This window comes from Ptychodera flava, chromosome 6 (genome assembly GCF_041260155.1).
Source record: "Ptychodera flava strain L36383 chromosome 6, AS_Pfla_20210202, whole genome shotgun sequence".
Classification (NCBI taxonomy): domain Eukaryota; kingdom Metazoa; phylum Hemichordata; class Enteropneusta; family Ptychoderidae; genus Ptychodera; species Ptychodera flava.
Window position 1 is genome coordinate 4504373 of NC_091933.1, and position 19830 is coordinate 4524202.

The window sequence follows — 19830 nt, forward strand, 5'->3', positions numbered from 1 at the left end:
CATATCAGGTAAGTTCAAACCAGACAGCAACCCCCGCGACCAGCAAGAGCCATTTTTCAGTGCATCGAATCTCTCCTTGGTGTTTCGTGTTAAAAATGGCTCAGAAGAATCCAAGAGGTGCTTTTGGAGAAGATGGCATAGACCGGTTTCTCATCCTGTGCACTGGTGCTGCCATTGCTGGAGTCATCCGGCGACCAGGAACCAGCAGTTAGTACCGTGCATGGTGTCAGCAAGGTCTCTCTTCAAATGGGGCCGTTGTGTCAGCTATTATATATAAAAAGTTGGTCTGTTTCTAGTCTTTCGAGCAATATTTACCCATTTTGACTGTTTCGCAGTGATGTCCATTTAACTCTAGATGACTTTAAAGTGAATGTAACTGCACCGAGTTACAAATATCATCCTGGCCCTTTCCTCACAATGAAAACAACCGGAAATGGTAATTCTCAACAACTTTCTTCAATATTGCTGTCATGTTTATATATGTTTGTTAATCTTCATCCTTAAAGTATGTAAAAATACCAGTCAGCTGGTCGCTAGTGTCTGTATTTGAATTGTGTTTAGTAGTATGCCACATTAGCGGATGTCTTCACTTGAGTTGTATTTAGTACTACACCATCACCACCAGTTGCTGGTGTCTGTATTTGAATTGAGTTCAGTACTACACCATTAGATGGTATCTGTCTTTGAGTTGTGTTTAGTACTACACTGCCAAACATTTTCCCATCCATTTTTTATTATTTCATTCTTTCCTCTCCAAAAGTAATAATTATACAAAAGGAAAATTTACAGCTTGTGAATCGAAAGTTACGATGTTGACATTTTGACCGACCCCCTGCGAGAGAACGCGTTTCATGGTTAAATCCTTGGATTTGCTTTGTGAAGTTAAGGAAGAAAATATCAACATCTTGCATGGTGATTTTGTAACTGATACAGTAATTGAGATATTCTAGGCACCCGGTGTCCACCCCATTTCCCACCGAAAATGACGGGCGCCTTCATTTATGAGCTGTTTTGACGGGGTGTTTGGTCTCGGAACATCAGTCATTGCGCCCTCTGTGGTACCAGTTGTGCTGATCTCAGCAACTTGAAGAAGCCAGTCTTTCATGCTATCTTTGTTCTTGTTCATCCAGTCCCTGTTTGTTTCCACTCTCTGAACGGCGTCGTAAAATCCCTTTGCAGCGTCTGATGACATGTTGGAATTACGAGCACCAAACAGATTCAGCTGCAAAAGTGACATTTTATCCATTTTGCTTAAACTATTACCTGAACACTAATCACAGTAATCAAGCTTCGAAGTCGAGTCACTGGTAAAAACGGAACTGAATCCAAAAAGCTTCTCTTTGGCTAAAGATATAAACGATACAAAATTGATATGTGCTTCAAGCCTTGGGTTTAATATTACAGTAACTTTCAGAATTGTTTATTGGTCTCATGTGTAATGCTACACTTTCTCAGTTTACTGCCCGGCATTAAGTATGTTGAAATACCACGTCATTAGATCTTCCATTAAGTTTACATGAAAATTTGAGATGCAAAATCAAGTGCAAAGAAAAATTCGATTGCCAACAATATTGGATTTAAAAGACGAAATCTTTGCTACCCCAACCTAATAGATAGGCTTTCTTGACTTCCGGATTGAGCGATTTCTCACATACTTCAATGGAGCTGATAAACGTAAAAGTACGTGTTAAAATAGTCCTCAAGAATTGTTGAAAGGAAATTGTTGGGAAAAGGATGTGCTAACATAAACGCCTATGAAATATTTCTCGATATATGTTCATACTAAGACATAGACGAGCCACTGAATGTGACATCTTACCTGATCAAGGTCGTACTGCGTATTCATATAATCCTTAAACTCCCATACGGTATCATAGGAAAATCTGAAAAATAGTATCAAACGGCAACCATCAGAATCTAAAAGATAAGATAAAAGATAAAAGCAACATGATCTTTTACTAAATTGTAATTTCGGGCAAATATAGTTGTATTGGGCGTTTAGCAGACTGATGATTCCCGCTTCTCTATATTCATTTTGTTGTTATTAACTCTTCCGTATAGTATTACCACAGAATTTGTTTTGTTTTAAGAGACGATTGCAAAGTACTTCGTCGTTTTTCTTAGCCTGAATCTACACAATCTATTACATATAGTGATATGCAGTTGTTAATCATTTTTCAAGTGGCATATCAATCCTCTGTTTTGGAATGATGTGACTTAGTGACGTTGAACGTTGGATGACCCATGAATGGAAAGGTAAAAAAGACACGACGCGCACGCCTTGAAGTGACGTACTCGATGACTAGAAATAAGGGGGGGGGGGGGGTTTGAAGCGATTTTTACACTTACCCGAACTGGCCAAAGTTGTTCATCGTGTACTCCCAAGCTAGTGAATACCCGACGGCAGACTTACCACGAATGTTGTCAATAACGGTGGAGGTAGCAAAGTTTTCGTCTTGTAAATACCTGAAGTGGAGAATATAAAATTTACCACCGACAAGAACGTTTGGGGAAAAGGTCTGCTGAATCTCAAGAAGCAAAGTGGAGCAAAAGATTATTTGAGTGACACAAATACAAGTGAATGTGCTACATATCGCATCCCAACATTCTGATATAGCCAAAAAGGTCTTGATGCTCTCATATGCTGTAAGAAATACGCTTTGGCTGACCTTTGAAGCAGCCAGGATTTTTCAGTGCAACCCATGGCGGACTTAAGCCTGTCCGTTTCTGTTGTCTCTAAGGTGTCATTGGTGGCTTGAGCATGCGCAAACTCCCACTCATCTAGACCGCCATGCCTGATGGCAGTGCAGTAAACTGTAGGTCTAACTTCGTCTCTTATGCTGTGAAAATAATATGGAACAGCAAATACAATGGCTGCAATTTTAGTTATTTAGTACAGTAACTTTTAGGAACATTACGATACACATTTTCATAATGACAAAAAATGATCCACTAGGTAAAAATAGTATTCTTTTCGATGTCATCAAATACTGATTAAAATCACATGTAGAGATTAGTCGGTCTATTTCACAACCATTCTATGTCTTTATATCCGTAGTCCCGCTCTCCATTGTAAAAGTATCAACTATACCGCTGGTTTATAACGCATTATGTAGAATGGTCAGTTAAGATCATATAGTGTAGTCAATGAACCAAAGAGGTGTTTGGTTGTAACCTTCCTTCAGTTGGACACAGGGCAGAAAAAAGTGGGAGAAAATATTCACTGGTTCATGGCTCGACAGACGATAATATTTTGTTCTTAAATAGTAGCAGGTGATTTGCGGCCATCGTGTTTTTATAATTGCAATCTTCAAAGTTCACATCTTACTCATTCACTCCCGTCGACATCCAGAACCAGTACTGTTCCAGAGCCTGAGTCACACAATCTTCAGTGCCATAGGTACAGGCAGTCTCTATTGCATTGATCCGCTGAAAGCTAAACGATTTGTTAAACAAGAGTCAATGTTAAATTGAAACTATTTAAGGATAAAATCCATGTCTATGATGTAACTAACCGTCTTTTGCGGTTTCATTGTTGTAATGGTACTTAACTTAGTCCAGAAGTTTACATTAATTCCACAAGTGTCTTTTTCTATACACATATATATAGGAGAAAACAACTTACTAATCTAGGTGACCACCGAGGGAGAAGTCCCATCCCAACGACTCGTATAAAGGTCTTACTTTCTGGCTCCAGTATACCTTCAACGGATAAAAACAACCCGTTATTTAGTACAAAGGTCAGGGCCGAGGCGCCCCTGGAATTGTTCTATATGTAAATGACCCAAATCCTAGCTGAGCTAGGTTCTGCCCCCTTAGTACACTGTAAAAATAGCGGACGCTAGACGCGTCTTTACGCGTTCAAAATGTACGTGTCGGTGTTCAAATTTGAACGGCTAGTGTTCATATTGTTAACACTACTGTTCATATTATTAACAATGATGTTCTAAACCTGAACACTATGTGTTAACAACCATCTCCTTCAAGTGTTCAAAAACTCAGCATCACAGAAATTTTACAATACTGTGAAACAATTAATAGTCTTTTGTGTTTTTTACTTTACAATGGTATATTCAATTTACTACTGCCTCGCTGTCCGGCAAACGTACACGGATTTTGGTGTGACGAATTTCCCACTAAGTGAAAAATATTTCCGGTCTACTATTGCTGAAAGCATGTTTTTTTTCTAAAAAAGAAAGTATACAAAATAATTTTACACGTTTATTACGTGTTGAAATTTTGAAAATTTGAAAATAAAATCAGAAAACCACCATGAACGTTTTAATTTTAACATCGGCGTGCAAGAGGCGTTCTATTTCTAAACACTTGGTGTTCAAGTTTGGTGCTTTTTCCTATCCCATGATGCATCAAAACGGAAGTTGCGACATTTTTCTTGTAAGCGCACCCTGAAGTCGTGATCGTGCGGAAACATGACCAGAAAGGGTAAGTTTTCTCTCCAAAATAGTAAAAGGTGTTAGATTTTGAAGCATCTGTATTAATATCCTTCGAAATTAATCGAATTGTACTTTGAAATAGCTTAACTACGTGAAGAAACCTTTTTTCTTTCAGTGGCTGGTATACCAACAACAAGCTGTGATACGCGATGGTACTTTTGGCCATGGCCTATCGATCGATCTCACTCGGGTCAAGGGTCATCGTAACACCAACTTAAGCCATAACCCTTGACCTGAGCGCGATCGATACGCCTTGCATGGTACCGCAGCGTAATCACAGCTGATGTCTTTTAGTAGAGACAATCGCATGTAAAAAATCAGTTAAACATCATAGAGTATACAACGTATTGTTTCAGCATATGAGAGTTTGGCTTTTTTATTTTAATCAATTGATGACAACAAGAAACCAATATTTTGTAACAGTATTGAAAAGAGGCACTGTATATGAAAGTCTCCCCTTTTCCTTAACCTAATCAGTCTCTTGTCTTTCATTTAAAGTCTCATCTCGCCATATTACCTATTGTTGCATTATTTTCAGGATGTAAAAAGTTGGATTTAAATGAAAATCGAAGAGTTGTTACAGAAGCTAGTGCACGTGGTACAGATAATGAAGAAGATGAGTGTACAGGTAGCTGTCTGGAAACAAGCTTGAGAACCTCAGTTCATCTCTAATGTAGATTTAAACTTCCAAGGGTCAGTAACTGAATTTTGATAAGTTTCTGTATTTTTTTTCTGAATTAATCTAAGCTTTGGTAGCATGCTATGATCAACTACATGTTGCCGGAGAATAAGCTTTCACAGACGTGTAGTCTCCTTTATCAGATGCAAGGGTGGAATGAAAAATTAAAGCTGAAAGCGACGGAAAATTCAGGGTAAAAATGTCCACTCTTAATTACTGAATTTTCTCACTGAATTTTCTGTCACTTTCTGCTTCAATTTTTCATTCCCCCTTGCATCTGATAAAGGAGACTTCATGTCTTTGGAAGCTTATGCCCTTATAAAATTTAGTTAATCATAGCATGCTACCAAACCTTAGAGAATTTTGTATTGTACCTTAACACTTCCCTTGTTCTTAGCAACTGGTTTTTAGCTTTGCCGTCAGCTAAATAGGTGGATGTGTAGCATTGTCCTCAAATTTGTACATCCCAAGGTTTTTCTTTAAAATAGCATGTACAAATCCTTTAATATTTGGATTACAGGTCCCCAGGGATTACCCTAATCACATATGTTCAAATTATGATGAACTATGCGAATTTATATTTTTGAGGCTAATTTTGCTATTTTTGGCAAAAATCTTCTTCTCTTTTACTGACGTCTTCAATATTTGTTAAACATGTCCCTAAGAATGATCCTAGTCAAATTTGTGCTAGTTGTGATGAAATATTCAATTTTATATATTTCATGGCAATTTTCGTCATTTTTGGTCAAAAGTTCTTTAAAAATCTTTTTCAAAACTGCTAAGTGAACAGCTTTATATTTAGGACATAGATCTCTACTGATAGCCTTTTTCAGATTGTTCAAATTATGCAGAAATTTAAAACTTTGTATTTTTAATACATTAAAGACATTTCAGACATTTTAAGATATGAGGGATTACCAGAATGTGATATATTCACATTATGATGCAATCTACATTTTTTTATTTTAAGGGTGATTTTTATCACTTAAGGTAAAAACATTTGTATAAAAAATTAATAGCAAGGTACACCAGAATCTGAAAGGTCTTAACGAATATGTTTTTAATTTCTGAGAAGTAGATTTTTGAAATGTCACCGATTTATGTCATTGTTTATTTAAAGATATTCCAAACAAACAAAGCTTTTTGTTCATGAAGGACTTTGTTGGACAAGGAAATAGGTTTTACCCTAACAAGGACCAACCTTCCCCACTTTCTGCATGTTGTGTCTTACTGTGACACTTTGACAACTTTACATGTTGTGTTTACTTTAATGTGGACAACTAATTATCATAGGCACTAGAGAAGCCTTGACTAACTTTCTTTTTCTTCAAAATTTACAATTGTCTATACAAGAGGAAATGTCTTTAAGAAACCATCTTACAACAATGAAGTATGCATTCCATACATACACGTGTTTTCAACACAGTAAGTAAGCCAAATTTTGGGCTTTTTCAGTTGATTTTTTGTACATTTTAAACAAGTATGAACCTTAAAACGTAATCCCCAATATTTAAGAAAAAACTGTTATGTCATTACTTTGTTCATATTTTTAAAACGATCTACATTTTTATGGTGATTTTTAATGCTTTTGTTTTTGATAGGAGGGTGTTAACACCATTGGTATTTTCCTCTGACAAACTTTACATACAAATTGGCCAATGTTTATTTGCCCGTTTTACAGTAATTGTATTTTACTCTAGAAATGCTTTGTGTATTTTTAGAATAAAATAATTTTATTGAATATCAGTGGTCTGTAATGTTATTCCAAGGCTTGAACACCCCCTGAACGCCCAAAATTAAAGGTGTTCAACAAGCGCGCATCATGTGTTCTAGCCTTTAACACACTTATCGTTGAACGGCGTCCATGCGTTCAAAAAGTGTTACAGCCCTTTGAACGCGTAAATGCGTTCAATTTTTTGAACACATTTCATGTGCAACGTGTGTTCAGATATGGGACACCATGGTGTTCAATATAATATCTGATGAACACGTAGCGTTCAAAATCTGCACACGTGTGTTCAAAATTGAACGTTGGTTGAACACGTAGTGTTAAATTTCTGAACGTCTAGACGCGTTCAAAAAGTGTTACAAAAAGGCGTTTAATCGGTGTTCTATCCTTTAACACTTAACTTTACAGTGTAGTTTAGTCAGACCACGGCCCTGAAGGTACTTCTGATAAGAAACATTTCGAACAAACGAGACTGCAGGTTTTACAAGTGAGGTCTACCTCCTATTTCTGTTCAATAACCTCAGAAGCATGTCGAGGGAAATGAGGAAAGATATGTATTGGGCAAGTTGTACCACACCGGTGCATTGAAAATGAGGAAGGTGGTTTTCTGTGTGGGAACCTCAGTCGCAGTATATTCTTAAGTTGCGTCACAGAAAATTCATCCACAAATTTTGTGAACAAAAAGAATGACGATGACGATTCTGTGTCATGATAATGCAGAGACCATATATCCACATCATTTAAATTAAATTTAAATTTACTTTATACCAGCAGGAAGGAATACATCTTACCGATTCATCTGCATAATTATTGTGGTTGCCCTATGTTTTGATTGCTGTATAGAGGTCAAATTGTTTGAACACGCACACAGTTAATGTATGCCAGCAAATCAATTTGTAATATAATTTGGCCACAGCATCGAGGAACGGCAGAAGATCAAGATAATTCAAAGCATCGACGAGAGATGAAGGCCGAAGGCTTCAGTCTATTCTATCCTTTGTTGTTTTAGAATTTACGAGATTGTCATGATGAGCAACTTAAAGAGTAAACATTATATCTATGCGTTTCGTATAATGAATAGCACACTTTGATATATCAGCTTCTTGCACAAGAACTTCCACAATTACATCTTTTTTAATGTTTATGATTCAATGTATCTTTTTATCTTCAATTTATTTCTATTTTATGATTGAAGCCACGTTGACGAAATATTGTTCAAAAACCCATGCTTCGACAATATTGTTTTCTTGCATATCTTGCCCTGGTACACACAACACCAGCAGGACATACGAAATTGTCCTCATAAAGCATAACATCTGTACGTAGGCTGCGAGCAATGAAGACTGACAATATGTAATTGAAACAAACTTGAGCCTACATTTGTTAATACTAAAAGGTCACGGTCCTATATCCCAAGACCAAATGAGTATTCCTAATGGACAAAGAAGTCCTCCCTTTACGAGTAATACATGGCGACCATTCTGGATATTCGCGTTCCCTGGACCTCTCACGTTTTCTGCTACATGTACACACCTCAAAGAGATAGAACTCCGCTGTTCTCAGCAGCATTCTGTGGGTGTAATCGAGATTGGTAAGAACCGTCTCCCAAACCACGTATTCAAACTCCTTATCCAGGTATTCAGTCAGTCTGAGAGCATTGACGATGTCAGTGTGAAATGGTTCGGCAGCCTTGAAAGCATCATCGATAGTTGAAGCACGTGATTGGTCTGTGATTACCTGTGACGAAACGAAAAGCATTTGCACATACCATGGTTCAATTGATGTTTAAGGTTGGCAATGTTTAAATTGTAGGTGATTAATTCTCTGCTTGTGCCATTGCGATTTTGAGCGGTGAAAAACCAAAAATATGTGACTTTTCAACGCCGACACTGATATAATCTTGAGAGATTTTGAACCGTATTTCCTCGTAACCTTGGAATTATAAATGCTATAGTATCATTATTCATCGGAGGAAAGCATTTAATAGTTTTATATATTTAGCTGCAAAAAATTTGATCAGCATTTCCGAAATTAAGTTCAACTGACGAAAACAACGGCAACAAAGCGTTTTGAGGAAAAATTGCCTTACAGTGTGATTAATGTTGAACTGATTGGCAAGTTTCTGCCAGTTGTCATCATCGTAGTTGACTCGGTAAAATCCCCACTTATCGATGTTGAAGAGAACCCAGTCTTGATCGCTCAATCCAACCAGGTTGATAACGACTTATATTAAAAATAAAACAAGTAAAATGAATGGAATGGATTTTGATGATTCAGGACTGGAAAATTAAGGCAGAGTTTTGAATTTTTGAACGCATTGCGATATTGTGCCTTTGACCAGCGCGTTTGAAGGTGCCAACTATGAAGCTGGCCAGAATAGATAAAGTCTGTTCTTAGCATTTTCACATGGTATTCAACAGAAAATAACAGATATTCATGCAATCATACACTACGTCATACAAATGTTCATACAAATGAAATAAAGCGTCACTCTACGGTAAGCTGAGTTGTGTAGTTTAGTGTGTACGCCAGGTTTAAAATGTGCTTATTTATCACTGTTTACTGACATGCTAAGAACAATAACAGAATCCTTAAAGTATAAAAAGTCTATAAAAAAAATAAATTTCATTGGCGGCGACCGTTGTTCCGATAATATAATCAATTCATAGTGATATTCATAGTGATATTCATAGTGTAAATGAATTTGTTTTCAGAAATCAAAGAATTCAGGATTGTTACTTGGGTCTCTGTACAGCCAGTCCTCCTTTGGTTGCAAGAAATCTGGATTAGATGAATCCGTGTACGTCAATGGAACGTGCCATATGTATCTAGATGAAGAGATCAAACTCTCAGTTAGTCTTAGTGTAGTTGTAAACAATGGAACGTTAGATGAATTGGTCACATAATGTTAAATTATCCAAAAACAATTATGCTGCCGCCGCCGCCGCCGCCGCTGCTGATGACGATCACAACGATGATGATGATGATGGTGACAATTGTTATTAACAACCACGTTTCTTGATTCTATGCTGGACATTTACCATTCGAGAAAAGAGTACATAATTACCCGTTGTTTGGATATTGTTCCTGATAATAGTCGTTTCGATCTATCAGAAAGTAGGTTTGTTTAATAATAACTGTGTTGGTATCAGTACGGTTGACAGTTACAATTGGGTGTCCTGCCATCAACGTGTATGAATCCATGACCATCTTGACGTCAGTACCTTTGAAGCCTTCGTCAGCCTGAATTTGATAGCAGGCAAATATATAAGTTTTAGTGATATTTAATAGGCAAACACTCGTTTTTATCTCAGAAGCTAACTTTATGTGAGACTGATATAGAAATGAAAAACAAATAGATGTTTACATTTTTTATTCTATTAAACACTTATGACAAAGATTTCCCAGAGAAAGAGCAATATAAGTAACATACAAGAAGGTTTCTATATCAATGATAACATTCTTAAACGATGTACAATGAATTGTTTCATCTTTCCACTTGACTTGACCTTTCCCGTAAAAGTAAACTGGATTCATTCTTCATGCTTCAATCAAAATTGCCTCTCCGCTTTGAATTTTGCAAAAATCGAATCAACTACGAATTTCAAAACATACAAGAATAAATCAACATCTGCTGCAATTGGATGAGAAATTGATCTATCTAAAAGTGTCGTTAAACTGCATTCTGTTATTTTGTCCTGACTTTTCTCATGGATTAAAAATAGATTAGCTTGACTGCTTCAGTATCTTACTTTGGTTAGAATTGTCCACAAATCGTCGGACACAGCGTTGCCGTATTGGTAAGTCTGTAAGTAATCTTTCAGGCCGTTATGAATGACTGTTGGATCCAAGAATGCTCGGAAGTGACGGCATATTGCAGCACCCTGGAAAATAATATGAAAACAATACTATAGGTTATTACCCAATATCGCCTGTTCCTGTGTCGTATCAGCATGAGTGTCATTTGTGCTGCGTCAGACACGAGACGAAGTCGAGTGTCTGACGCAGCACAAATGACACGAATGCTGATACGACACAAGGAACAGGCGATGTTGGGTAATAACCGATTTATCATATACCCATGCCCATAATTTTAGGGAATTTTTACTAATAGAACGAAAAACCTTTAATTTTGAGGCTTTACTTTATTACGCCTTGCGCATAAATATCAGAATGTTTATGTGAACAGGCTTCATTCATGAAGTATACGACGAAGATGTCAACATCACGCGTGACATTGCTGCAAGTCGTCCATATCTCAATGAAACCCAAGAAGAAAGACTCCGGGATACAAAAATCATCATACAGAAGGAACATTTTAAGGTGCAATATGCTATTACAACTGTCAAAAACTGCACAGCTTTAAATCTATCCTGGCACGGAGCTCGCGCGGAGAGGACGCCATTTTGTTAGTTTACCTTTAAAGTTGCCATGTCAACAGTCGTCACGCGCGCGCGACATCGCTGTCACGCCACGCGCTCACTACCTGTTCGGTGGCGACCGTGCACAGTGCCGGCGCCGTGCGAACGGCAGAATGTTTGCTAGAACTGGACCAAAAAAATACCATGGGAAAACATTTCAAGACTCAACGTGATATTTCCGTATTTTGCAACCAGAAATACCCGTGTTCCTCGAAGCCCTTCAAGTTTTTACGTCGGCGATAGGCTATCGCTTCGCAGGCGGGGAGCGGCAGCCGTTTGTTGTTTACGTTGTTTACCAACAAACTGCTAATGTAGTTCGGGAAAACTCTAAAACTGATGACGTTCATCGTGCATATCTCGACGTTTACCGTGAAATATCACGGCTGATATTTTACGTTCAACGTCACTAGGATGTAGCAATATGGGCATGGGTATATGATAATATATAATATTAACACCAACTTTGTCAGGATAGACCAGTCAGTCGAATAGACTCTTCCTGGCCATTGTAATTACAGTAAGAGAATGAACTCTGGCAACAAATGCAGAGAAATGTGATCTATATAGGCTTTTATAAATAATTTTAGTTAAGTCCAGTACATCGACGGGATGATTTTCTGTGGATTTTTGATTTACAAATTGCGTGGTTTCAATTTTGTATTTACCAATTTTTGGTTGATTTTGCTCCAGTTTTTAACCACATCTTCCAAACCTATTGGTTCATCCCGAATGCTGTCATAGTCTCACCATTAATGGGAGAAAACAAACATTTTGCCGATTTTTAAAGATGATTCGGGAAATTCGGGAAAGGAATTGAAAATTGGAAGTTTAATAATGCCCGCATCATGGTTTAAAATCAGATCAGGGAATCTACATACGCGGATGCAAAAAGAAAAAGACTGACACATTTCTATCAGCAGCTCTATACTACATAAGTAACAAGCCTACAATCCCGATTAGCGTCCATCCCTTTGTGCAACTAACTCTAGGGTGAAACACAAATTTTGACTTCAAAAGCTCATCCCAGTAATATTATCTAATAGCGAATGGTGTTTGAAAGTTATTTGAGGTCATAAGAAGGCGAAGTTCTTGAGCTGTTATTACGAAAATGAAAGATAAATCATTGATTTATAGTAAAGCACACTATCATCAAACGCTTAAGGGTGGAACATTTGATCTTTGGAGCGCAGAGTCAGGCTGTCGAGAAGCAAAATTTGTTTTCGTTTTCTAAAATTGTACAATTTGCTTTAATGTCCACACGTTTTCTATTCTTTTTTGTTTAAAAATCAGCATGAATGCATTAAGAAAGATTTACTGTGCAGATTTTCCATTTTACAGGTACCCTCGCCGAAGATCTTACAGTCGAGCCTTTAACAAACTGTTCAAAAATCAGTTTTTAGTCTCTTGTAGTACTTTCAAATATTCTTAAAATTTATGTAACAATTTTTGAACGAACTAAAACGTAAAATCCAAAACATGAGCTAATGTTCTTTCCTGAAAGCGGTGTAAACAGAAATATAGTACGTTAAACTAGACCCAAAACGCATGCGCAGTTAGTTGATGACATTTCCTTTCTCATCGTCTACAGAAATTAACTGTGCCAAAAAGATTAGTTGTAGTTTAAAAGGTGTTTATTGTATAAATTGGAATTAATTTGCAAATAATATGTAAGACTTGAATCAGGGGGGGGGGACAATGATCGGAAGATGTAATGTACAAAACCTCACCTTACTGTAGGCTATTGCGTCAAATAAACTATTAATTTCACTGATCCATCCCACTGGAAGGATAAGTGGTCTCGCAGATGACGATCTTGAATCGGCAGTGTAGGCTGACGCCATGTCCAAAACATGGAATGAATTCCACTGTAAAAACAAAACAAAGCCAACCCTAAATAAGCGATAAAAATTCACCAACACAAATTTAGACATTCACTCTTTCTGCAGAGCATTAGGGATCGGTATGGTTTAGCCTTCCCTGTTTGAATGTGGGCTAGACGATCAGTCAAATGAGGGCGTTCCATGCATTGAGGCGGGTACTAGCGACAGAACTTCAAAACTAAAGAAGTATAACCAATGCTGTGATTATATCTGATCAGCTAGAACAAGAGAGCTGTTTCCATTCGAGTACAGTCATCTCAAACTTACAAACTTCCAGTCTGGTTCTACATGATCGACTCCAATATAAGTAAGAAAGCTAGCGAAACCTTCATTCAGCCAGATGTGCTCCCACCAAACCACTGAAACCAGATTTCCAAACCACTGAAAGTGAAAATAGGAGATTTGTTTCGCGGTGAAACTTTTTAAGTGTGAAGTCATATGCACCTTGAAGGATGCATAACAGGGACATTCTCTTCACTTCTCTCACGGAGACTGTGCATGCATATGGAAAAGTTCCCTTGAGGGATCTGATATACACGTACACGTGTACACGTTACTGAACACTCAATTCGAACATGCGCAGTCGTGAACTTTTGCTTTCTTAAACTTTACGCTATCTATTTATGTTTTCGTATGGGATACATTTTTCAATTACACAAAGCCTGAATACGGATAAGATGAGAAAGCTTGATTATCATCCATGTCGACAGATGATGATCTTTTCATAAACACACCATAATGGTTGTCATATACTAAATTGCTTCAGGTAAGTAATTAGTTAAGTAGTAGATAGAAACTGATATACTGTGTGGCTGCATCTATAAGTTACAATGCTATCTGCTCAAGCCCTTTCAGGATTCTATGAGGTCCTGAAATATGGCCCTGGATTATGTTTTGTGAACATCAAAAAGTAGTCCAGAAATGACGTGTATGTAATCACTAAAATAAAGGACAGAACAGCAGTAAATAAAAAGGTATTTTCGACAGTCGGATGTTACTTTTTTGATAGCAGATTTTTTTGTGTTTGTTTTTTTAACTTTTCGCTGATTTGCCGTGTCATACCTTCTATCATTTTCACTATCGAGGTGCGACGCTAGGCCTCACACTTCGATCCCGGGCCTTCGATCGACTATCTAAGCGACGCTGCAAACACGTGTGACTAAACCCCCTGCACTGAGCATTTCAAAACAGGGTGACCCTTATGGATCAAACGGCCCCCAGGGCCGAAGAAATTCACCAGTCCCCTAGACTAGAAGTTTACCTTATGTGCAATTTCATGAGAGACCACTATGGCTACCCTTTCTTTCCTGCTTGGAGTATGCACCTCCGGGTCATATAACATGGTGCTTTCTCTGTATTGTACCAGTCCCCAATTTTCCATCGCGCCAGCAAAAAAATGTGGAATGGCAACCATGTCTGTTTTATGTAAAATAATCAAAAAATTGTTAAACAAATTAGACAGCTTTATTTTACGATTAAAGACATAGCTTTGTATCTTTAAATATAGATCAGGATATTTGAAATTCATATCATACCAAGTTTTGAAGCAAAGTAAAACAAAGCGGATTATGATGGTATGACACCAAATTTAAAATGACATTATGATGAAAAAGTGCAATATTTGATCCCTAACTTTCTTATTTACTCCATTCTTCAATAACGTACATTGGTCATGGAAGTCGATTTGTGGTATTTCAAAATCTTTCACAGTACAGTTTTACACATTCGAAATTCTCAAAGTGAACAGCTGTAACTGAACTGCCACTCAGTATCTGGATTTTTGGACCATGAAGAATGGATATGAACGACGAAAATACCGCTGCATCAAGGACTAAAAACGGGTGAATCCTTAAATCATGCGAGTCGCAAAAGTTACTAACCGAGCTTCGATATTGGATAAGGTATCCCATAATGCTCTTCAAAGAACCTTAGCATTTTCAAACCAATGTGCAGAGAGTAGTTAGCTGCCGCGATGTAATCAGGCTGCGCCCATACTCGGAGCTATAAATGTTAATAAAGGAAAGAGATAAAAACTAACAGTCAAAAATAGTGTTGACCGTGATGATGTTGATCTGTGTATCTTTAAAACCTGGAGTAAAAAAACCATTTATGCAAATTGTGGATTTTAAAAAGAAGGAATCTACATCCTCAAGATTGCTGGAAGTGAGATAGAACCGTCGTTCGTTTACTATACTCGTCATTATGTAATTCATGGTTAACAGAACACAACTTATTCTACATATGCCTTTAGCTTGTGGGAGATGGATTTATGGCATGGAGAGAAGAACGATTTACATTGCATGCGCCAGAATATTACAGTAACTGTACCGTGAGATCACCATCAATAAGTTCCAAATACGGAAAGTCAGACACAACGACAGCCACTAGGTAGGTCGACATAACAAGTGACGTGTCAAAGGTTGTTTCTATCCAGTCGTCCTCAAGGGTTGTTTCCTTAATGACCGGCATGTTGGACAGGGCACGACGTTTATCTCGATGGACGATGATCATGTCAAAGGTCGCCTTGAAACCTGGTTCATCAAAACAGGGGAATATGGTGCGTGCAGCTACAGACTGACACTGGGAGGCTACCAGGTCACTGTGGTGGAGAGGGAAAACGATTATAGTTACAAGTGTAGTGCTTTCATATTATGAATTCATTATTATCAATGAAATATGTCGACCATACAATCGTCTGTTTGTAAAAACTAAACAAAAAATTTGAAAACTATGGGGACTCTAAGACCATTGTATGAGTATTGAAGGGGAAAAGTAAGCATAGTCCCAAATAAATGTCGAAATTTGTATATGTAAAAGATGGTTGTGTTCTGATGGCGCAAAATTTTAGTGGTACAAAAATCGTTTCAATTCCGATGAAAATTGAATATGCAAAATTAAAGTTGTAACTTTTAATGATTTTGTTTATATCTGTTATGTATTGAACAACAATTCTTGTTCTACTTCCCAAGGAATTTTGGGATACATGGTATTCAGCTTGTCAACTCAACCTCTTCATGTATAGACTGCATTGTTATTGTTGACAAGTGAATTCTACTCCGAACTACCATCAAATGTCCACAATAAAATTTCACATACACGTATGTACATACAATAGTTTGTGTTTCAACACGCTTTCAGGGATTTGTTGTTGACAAACAAAACAAAAATTGTGGGTAAAAACAACAAAAGTTACAGCAGTAGCCCTTTAAAAGCAGTGGTTGCATTCGAATGTAAGTGAACCGTGTCTTGTAAGACAGACAGCCATTGCATATACTTGAGGACCTTCGTGTGTGCTCATCGCTCCGACGTTCGGTGATATGATAGAAATTTGCTAGAATATCAAAATCAATTAAAATAATGTGCAAATATATTAGATAATAAGAAAATCGTATAAAAAAACATCAGAGGCTCAGGAATTGCAGATGCAATTGCTGTACATATAGCAAGGGGTGACTTCATTCAGATTTGACCAGAATAAAATTTAAACATAAATTTTTAACAACTTTCATTATTCTTCAAAATCTACTATAGATGGATTTGTATGAGTGAAATATTCTCAGTTTTTTAAAAAGCATTTTTAGTTTTTCTGCGGAAGGTTGAGAATTATCAAGAATAAATTTGATAAGATCTGTCGCTATTAGACCGTTATCACCGGATATCGTACCATTCGGGTTCACAGTACAGACCCAGCGTGTTTAGCTGTCTCATAGTTCGCACTACTTGAATGGTCCAAGTAATTTATAAGGCCCCTTTATATACCGAAGGGCTAGCCGGCAAGACAGTTCTTAAAGCTCAATTTGATACAAATTTTGATGTATTTCCATGTATATTTGTTGTCTGAAAGAGACTGTTGCGTGCTGTGCTAAAATCATGTCAGCATGCTTTAGACTTGTCAGCTTAGCCTGTACGTGTACTATGTCCTATATGTTTTTATCGCTAATTGAATTATGGGTTTGCCTACAATAAATATAGCACCACTGTACAATAGATAAATAGTGTTGCAAGATGACCACATAGTGTATTTATACATACTTTAGGGAAAAGATTGTGAAAAAAATGTCCGAAATAATGAAAAGAGCGTCACCTTTTGCCGCTCTAAACTCTACCCATAGACGAAACTGATAAGAAGGCAGTAACAGAATCATTTTGTAGGCCACTCTAAACTCTACCCATAGACGAAACTAATAAGAAAGCAGTAACAGAATTACTTTTTCAAGGTTGTAGAAAGGCATATCAATAAGCAAAAAACGTCTGTACTTGTCAGGGTATCATAATTATTTGCCACATTTTATTTGAAACCCAATCTACTCATTGTCAGCATTATTTTCTGGCCAATTTTGGGCGCTTTAGGTATTACAAGACAGAACACAAGAAATAAGAGGCTATCATATTACAAGGCGTACTGTAACTGTAGTACAAAGCTATCGTCCCCAAATAATGATTCATAGTTACTTGTCAGAATAACTGTCTCACAGATTCATGTTATTCCACTGATGGTCAACTAATATAGAAATAACGGACAACGTGCTGCCCACTAATGTTTATTTATAGAAAAGGGCGAGAGGAAAGCCAAAAATTAAGCCTCGCCCGTTAATTTTCGCTTTTCTCGAGCCCGCCCCCATAAATAACGTTAATGGTCAGCGAGGAGTCTGTTATTTCCATTATATTATCAACAAACCCCCAAAAATCGTCAAAATTTACGAAAATTTCCCGTGCGACGGCGCCCCAGAACTTGTCAGTGAGTAGTGTGCGTGCTGCAAAAAGTTTGCAAATCCAGAGATTTTTTGAAAAAAAATGTGTCTAAACTTGGCCCACAACTGTGATTGATTATAATTTTTGTACAAATCACAATTTTCGTTTTAGCTGTAAAGTTACTATGTTTACAATATTATTAATATTCACGGGAATGTAAACAAACCATTACTGTGTATTTGTGGTCAGTCACGTGGTTCAGCTCGACCAATTTAAATGCGATCATCGTGTACACAGGGGTTGAATTGACCGGTTCAATCATGGACATCGTGTAGACAGGGGTTTGAATTGACAAGTTCAACCGACATTTCGACGTGAAGTTAAGGAGAGAAAACAAGAAACCATATTTCACTGACAAACAATATAAACTAATGGAAAATACATCAAAAGCTACGTCATGAAACTTTTATTGGTTATTGCCTCAGATATAGTGAATGAGTTAGAAACAGATCTATTTTGCGCATATCTCATGTTACATACTTGGAGTTTAATTAATTATTCAGTAATTTTAAGATCGTTTGTTGCTTCCTTTGTCTTGCCGAGAGGTCCGAGGAACAAGTCTTTTTTTGTAAATTTTTACCCAATTACCAATCAATAGGCATTGTTGCGAGATCCGGTAGCATATAATAGATACCTATAACAATGGACGAATGTAGGTTGAACTTGAGTAGGAAATCAGCCTATAAACCTCAAAGTCAGATATGTTCGATGACTTATATTGATGCTTTGCATGATGTTATCTGCTTTAAGTGCAATGAGTTCATCGTGTACTCTGAATGAGGCACACGTACATTAGAAGTTAAGTTATACTCCGTCAGTGAGAGAATGGTAAAGGCATTCGTCGATTAATATTTGAACTGGTTATGATATTTTTTGTAAGCAAGAGTGAAATGACAGTATTTACCACTTACACTTCATTCGGCGGGGTACCGTAGAAACTTCGATATATTCCATGTAAATTTACAGTCAAGGGAGCGTCGAAGTTCGCATGGAAGATGTAATCTTCTCCTGCTGCTAACGGTGTCGCCGTTTCAATGACGTAAAATTGATTGACTTCATCTTCATAGAGGTTTGAGATCTCTACGTCATTCTGCAGGCTGTCTGTCAGATGAGTGTTCTCATGGTAGAGATTCAGATCCCGTACGTGAATTTTGATGGTGTTTGTCGTCGCGTATACGTGCATGACGATGCTAACATTACCGTCATAGGAATATCGTTTGCTTCCATCTTCAATATCGAGGTATATCTGGAGCCAGACTTTGTAGTTCTTAGGTTTTATGTCTTCTGAAAGACGGCCATTGAAGGGGTCAGATTCTGTAGGTTCCTCAACTGGGATATCCGGCATGGGCGGACATTCAATATCGTCTTCAGGATCATCACTTGGTGGAGGGACCACGCTTGGGTAAACGACTTCATTTTCGTTTGACGGCCGTGGAATGAAGTAAAACAAGACGGCCACCCCGACGAGGAGCAGGACAAACACCGTCACGATTACGATCAGGGACTTCTTTGAAATATAGTAACCATTCGATTTTTTGGTGAAATCCTCACCAATGGGTTCACTCATCTCGTATTTCATCATCGTCAAAGGGAAATCAACTCAGTCACCGAAAGAAACGACCGAATTATTCGATAGCCGACAGTTAAATATCGATGTTACCTTGCTCTGTCCCTACACAAATGCTGGCCTAAATAGACTGATATCTTTCTCAAGAGGTTACACTTTGGTCATTCCATGTTTGCTGACGATACTCCAAAATAGTTGACAGGTAAGACAAATTGGTCGAACAGCAAACCAACTTTGACTTGACATACTTGTTAGTCTTTGAAACAATCAACGATCCGCTTGACATACCTGTTAAACCTTTGTGACCAAGATGACCCAGGCGTAGATGTGCTGAAGTTATCAATATCG

At 37.5% G+C, this 19830-nt stretch overlaps 1 protein-coding gene across 1 annotated transcript; it reads right to left on the reverse strand.

Moving 5' to 3' along the window:
- Positions 1-740: 740 nt before the first annotated feature.
- On the reverse strand, positions 741-19596 carry LOC139134646 (aminopeptidase Ey-like). The gene is made up of 17 exons (XM_070701603.1): positions 18827-19596; positions 15492-15762; positions 15044-15164; positions 14425-14579; positions 13431-13544; positions 13011-13148; positions 10615-10746; positions 9930-10105; positions 9602-9690; positions 8952-9085; positions 8396-8599; positions 3626-3702; positions 3329-3436; positions 2670-2840; positions 2350-2466; positions 1820-1883; positions 741-1222 (listed from the first exon to the last, which is right to left on the reverse strand). The coding sequence occupies exons 1-17, from the start codon at positions 19495-19497 to the stop codon at positions 947-949; spliced, it is 3018 nt and encodes a 1005-aa protein (XP_070557704.1). The 5' UTR covers positions 19498-19596; the 3' UTR covers positions 741-946.
- Positions 19597-19830: the final 234 nt, after the last annotated feature.

Coding starts and splice junctions, on each gene's coding strand:
- LOC139134646 (XM_070701603.1), bottom strand. CDS start 19,497: ATGATGAAATACGAGATGAGTGAACCCATTGGTGAGGATTTCACCAAA. Junction 10,106..10,614: donor TGTGGACAATTCTAACCAAA/GTAAGATACTGA, acceptor TATCAAATTCAG/GCTGACGAAGGCTTCAAAGG. Junction 9,086..9,601: donor CTGGCTGTACAGAGACCCAA/GTAACAATCCTG, acceptor TTTTAATATAAG/TCGTTATCAACCTGGTTGGA.